Source organism: Chaetura pelagica, unplaced genomic scaffold, assembly GCF_000747805.2.
Source record: "Chaetura pelagica isolate M959 unplaced genomic scaffold, ChaPel_1.0 scaffold269, whole genome shotgun sequence".
Classification (NCBI taxonomy): Eukaryota; Metazoa; Chordata; class Aves; order Apodiformes; family Apodidae; genus Chaetura; species Chaetura pelagica.
Genome location: NW_009954705.1, coordinates 1,312,720 through 1,318,328, shown reverse-complemented (window position 1 = coordinate 1,318,328; position 5,609 = coordinate 1,312,720). Strand labels below are relative to the sequence as shown.

Here is a 5,609-nt window from a genome sequence, read left to right as displayed (position 1 = left end):
CAGCAGGAAGACAGCGACATTGATTAGTTCAAAGACTTCCTGATAAAGGGGAAAATATACGCCGTGTTAATTTTGGCTCATTCATTTCGCATAAACTAAAAAGTGTTCTTGATTTTTGACAGATGTGCCGAGTGGATTCCATATTAGTTTGGAAAAAATGCCCATTGAAGGAGAGAATTTGGTATTGTCCTGTTCGGCCAACAAATTCCTGTACAAAGACATTACTTGGATTTTACCAAGGACAGTCAACAATCAGACAAAAGCAAGAAGGTCTCACAACAAGGAATATTCCATCACCCGCACTCTGACCATCAAGAACGTTTCCCTGGCACACTCGGGCACCTATGCCTGCCGAGCAAGGAACGTGTACACGGGGAAAGAAGTTCTTCAAAAGAAAGACGTTACAATCAGAGGTGAGCACTGCAACAAAAAGGCTGTTTACTCTCGGATCCTCAAATATAAAAGCACAAGGAATGATTGTACAACACAAAGCAATGTAAAACATTAAAGGACTCATTAAACAGTAACAGGTGTCTCATATCATCGTGATTTTTTTATTGCTGTTGCTACCTTTCAGGCCCTGAGGTGGTGCACATTCCCCCATGGGTTGGACGTAGGAGGAATAGCAAACAAAATCGTAATGCGTGAGCTTCCAGTTGAGTTCAGACGGGTGTTTGCTGCTTTGACAAGGCACGTGGAAGCTGGGGTTTGGAAGATCCCCTGAGCTACATTTTGCATGTTGTTATTTTTTCTCTTGCTGTCTCCTACTGAGCGATAAGGAAAACTTTGGATCAGTCTTTTCTTCCACTTTGATATCGGCCTCATCAAAAGTGTCAAAGCTGAATAAACTGATTAACTTTAAAAACTGCTGTTTTCAGTCAACAATGGACATTTAATAAGTTAACTTTAATGTGCGGAATGAGCACAATTCGGTTTGAGATTGACTGGACTATATATTTTTTATTTTAATCTGATCTTGATGGACTTATAAATATTACCTGCTGAGCAAGTTCTAATGCTTATTTATTTGAAATTATTTTCTACACTAAAGTACATTAATCTTAAGAAGTATCTTCTAAAGGAAGTATGCAGGGAAGAAATAAAAATGTTGATATAATGCACAGACCTATCATATCATTTATAAAAATGATGATTTTTAAACTGAAACGTGAACCATGTTTCTCCAAATAAATCCGGGTAGACTTCCAGTTGCTGTGTTGGTCAATTTTTAAAGTCAGTTCTGCACTAATGTAAAAAGCTACTGATAAAAGTGTGACTATTGCTTCTGGCCTGAAGATACAGGAATCTGTAATGTTGTAATTATTTTATTAAATGAAAAATATGACACTAACACGACTGACAAGGTTGCAGCCAGCACAGTGAGTTCTTTAAGATGCTTTAAAAATACAAATTCAAAATGGAAAACATTAAAAATATTCATTTCTTTTGGTATGCAAATGACAATTGGATTTATTATGGGGATTAAGAAACAGACGAACTTCTGCAGGAGAATTAAGGGCAACCTAAAGCTTCCTTGTGAGCATTTTCCCTTTGTTTTCCTTCGTCATGATTTTGCTATGAGATGTTTCTGTGTATTATAAATTCTGTATAAGGGAGAAGTTACTATTTTTAATAGATCTGATAACTTTATTTTTTTACAATACATAGCTTTTATTATTTTTGGTTACATTTATGATTGATCATTTATATAACATTTACATAAGCCATAACAAAACAGACTGTAGTGACAAAAATAGCTACACTGAAGGAACAAAGTGGCTGTGCTTTTAAAATAGAGGGTGACAACATGACAGTTTCTTGCGCTTGGGAACTCACCAGACTATTTCCTCCTTTAGGTGTCGAGACTGTGTCCCACGGCTAAACTTGTCTTTCACGTGGGAATTGCTTTTGTCAAGTGTGAAAGGGTAAACAATAGCATTTCCCCATAATGCCAGTTTCACAGAGCCTAAAATGCTTAGAAAACAATTGATAACCTGGAAGTTGTCAGAGTAAAGAAAAGAATAATCATTTATATCTTGAAATGCCACCTATAGCCTGCTTGTATACAGTAGCTCCTTTGTTCATTATTAATGTGATGGCTTCCAGAAACAATGTGCTCTTGCAAAGGGGCCTGGGTCTCTTTTTTCTAAAATATGCCTAAAAAGCAAGAGAAATAATTGGTGACTGCTTAAAAACAGAGCAAGTACACTCTTGAGTATTTGCAAATCTTCAAAAGAATTATAATATAGAATCCCCTTTTTTATATGAGGCTATTTTGTGAGAAGACATTTAATGGCAAGGTGGGTGGTGATGGCAGGATGGTATGAATTTTCCACGGCCTTGGGAGCTGGTGCGTGCTGGTAGCAACCAGTTGCCAGGCAAAATGAGTGGGGGTCCAAAAAAAGGAGATGTGGCAATTAGACTGTTCCTCTGTGAAGCTGTTGTTGAATTGTGATGATGTGCATCACTGCTGGGTGGACGTCCTGCCAGCCCGGTCTTGACCAGTGCTCGAAGGGTCATGCTGTGCAAGGATGTTGTAGCCATCCCAGTGTGGCTGCCCATGTTGAGGGACACAGAGAAACCTCACTGGAAATGTTTGAGGAAGGCAGTTCTGGGTGGCCAGATAAAAACTACTGATGTCACTTTTGATGTCCTCAGATGACTGGAGAATCTCATCGGTTTGGAGAGTTTCTCTGCCTTCTGTTGTGTAATATATTATTTAGGGAGAAAGGTGTGAATTATATTTCCTGGGTTTTTTAAGTGTTAAAATTAAAGCTTGTATTTATATTTTTGTACTGATTAATAAAAATACGTGAACAGATATCATAATCATAACAAAGGGCAAAAATGGATGAAATGCAAAAGTATACCCTAAAATGAACAAATTGTAATCTTCCCCCACTCCCGTTGGCCATTGTTTGCTTTTGGAAATGCAGATTGTCTCTCCTTACTGCCCTGGGTTTGCTGAGTGGTCTTACACCAGCATCCCCTTCTCCCCCCCTGAGGCCTGCCCTGTTGCTCACCTGGGCTAAACTCTGCCTACAATGAAGTTCCTTAGGGGCACTGATAGCAGACTTTGGCCTAGCAGGGCAGGGTTTGTGGGCAGGCAGGAGGGCTGGGGACAAGCCTGGGGGCTGCCCTGGGTGCTGAGCCCTGCACAGTGCATGCTGGTGGCCAGGGCAGCCCCTCGGCTTCAGGGCAAGCAGAGCCAGGTGTTGGAAACCTCCCCCTTTGGCTTCACTGCAAAAATGAACAGGAGAAAACAGGTGGTTTGCAGAAAAGAATAATCCTCAGGTTGATCAAATCCTTGAAAAACCATCTGATTGCAGCAGAGAAATTATTGAAAGCATGTGAATGGTGACTGGATCTAAGTTTTGAGCAAAAAAGTTTTTCTTAATACAAAAACCCATTTTTAGTGTATGGCTATAAACAAATTAAAATTAATCACAAATAACTCACAGAACGTGTGTTTTGCCTTTGTTGTGTCATCTTGTCCGCCTTTATTTTGGATGTCTGGGCTGGGGTGTCTGATAAATGTCAAATGGGAAGCTCTTTTCAGTATGTGAACAGGCGGTGCCTGTCCATAGACAGGCTGTTGTGAAAAACTGTGCCAAAACTGAAGCAAGGTATCCATAGGAAGAGGGCAATCTTCTTGACTGCAAGGCAAATATTGTTGGCTGTGTCATTGTGTAGGTATTTGATGAAGAATTTGCTTCACAGCTTCTCTCGGGAGCTCTTGTTACTGTTTGTGAGGAGGGAACAAATTGTCTACGATACTGTAAACAAAAGATTGAATTGCCTGTGGAGATTACAGACTTGTAGCTCAGAGAAATCCTGGTCTTTGTTGGATTGTGACTATGTTGGAATTAATTTCAAGGGGAGGAGAGTACAGCAAAGATAGCCCACTTAACTTTTAGAACTGCAGGCTCCATGCACACTGCCTAAGCTGGTGGTACCCAGCTGCTGTATTTTTCTGGAGAGTTTTTATTTATGGCTGATAACAGAATGATTGTGGAAGTGGAAATGTCTGATAGTTGGTTTTTCTGAATGGATGGAGAATAATTTTCCAAACACAGAATGTCATAAATACAGCTGATATTCATCTTAAACTTGGTGTACTGGTTGCAGTCTATTATACTGTCTATTGCAGTTTAAAGAAAATATTTGCAAAGAGTTGGTTTCTACTTTATTTTGGTTTATTACATTTTGTAATGTGTGTCTTACTATGTTAGTAACTGCTGATTGTGGCAGTGTGCTTGAAAGGAAAGACTGCAAATAATTGGTTCTTGCAAGACTGGGGAATCTGGGGAATTGGCCAAGCATTTGCATCTGTGAGATTTTTCAGGAGCTTTCTGGGTCCTTCATCACTGCTTTAAAGGGACCAAAATGCCAAAAAGGATGATACAAGAGTTGCAAATGTGACAGAAAGATGTTGCCATAAAATGTGTATGTACATTGCAGACATCTTGATCTTCATCAGAACAGCCTTCAGCTCTACATGAAATGGGGAGAGGAATGCCTAAGGGTTGGAATGAGCAGGATTTGCTGTTTTGCTTCTTTCAGGGCTGACTTTGAGATGATGTTTACTGAGTGTTTTTGAAATGCTCTTCTGTGAGCCCCTTGAGCAGAAGCAGAACAGATGAGATGCGCCTCCGATACTCATCCTCACTGACTGTCATGGAAATGTGTTTTATTATATTGCGTTCGTATGAGCGTCGATAGATGCAACAGGAGCAGTGTTGCTCTGCTGTGTGGGCTTCTAGCACTCAGCTTTGGCCCCTGCCATCAGGTTTTCCAGCATCTGTGGCTGCCAGAGGACACGGGCGCATTTCTCACCGGCGGTTTTGGCAGGCGAGCTGCGGTGTGCGTTGGACAAGCCTTGTTGTGTTCAGCCAAGTATGTGAAACAGAAAAGTGGAAGAATTTATGAAGGCTTTGGGACATGTAACACAATGTTTTTGTGCTTACGGTTTCTGGGTTTAGATGATGTATTTACTGAATATAATTTGTATCTGTACTTTTTAAAGTAAGTAAATGATAGAAGTTACATTCACGGGTATCACGACGTGCAGAGCTGCATGGTGCTATCAGTGATGCAGAGATGCTCTGCTACAAGTGTGTCCTGCTAACAGTTAAAAACTTTGGTGTCACAGTTTGTTTCTCCTGAGCTTTCATAGCAACTCCTTGCTTTCCATAAACAAATATGGTCAGCAATGGAACTGAGGAAATTATTTTTTTTAATGTCATCACTGGGACTTCATTGGTCATCGTAACCTGCTATTGCTGAGTTATGGGAGTACTCTGTACACACCAGATGCTTCTAAGCCAACTGGAACCATAAATAAAGTCCATTAACTATAAACTTGCTAGAAGAGCCATAGCTGTTTACATGGGTAAAATGCTGGTAGGGAAGATAATTAAAGTCACCCCCTCAGTTACAGGAATGTAAAACAGAGGTGTTATTTTGTCTTGTAGCTCAAGAGGCACCAGCCCTGCTGAGGCACCTCACGGATCAGACAGTGAACACCAGTCACTCAGCCATGTTGGAGTGCCAGGTTCATGGCATCCCCGAGCCCCAGATATCCTGGTTTAAAAACCATGAGGAAATAC

General features: G+C 40.5%; 1 protein-coding gene across 1 annotated transcript in view; it reads left to right on the top strand.

The window, feature by feature from the left end:
• FLT1 (fms-related tyrosine kinase 1) overlaps positions 1 to 5,609 on the top strand; it is a 91,339-nt gene that overhangs the window by 50,892 nt on the left and 34,838 nt on the right. The window contains exons 12-13 of the mRNA XM_010005653.1: positions 123 to 413; positions 5,475 to 5,609. The exon at positions 5,475 to 5,609 is cut by the window's right edge and continues 6 nt beyond it. Coding sequence (XP_010003955.1) covers positions 123 to 413; positions 5,475 to 5,609 — 426 coding nt within the window. The remainder of the gene's footprint in view (positions 1 to 122; positions 414 to 5,474) is intronic.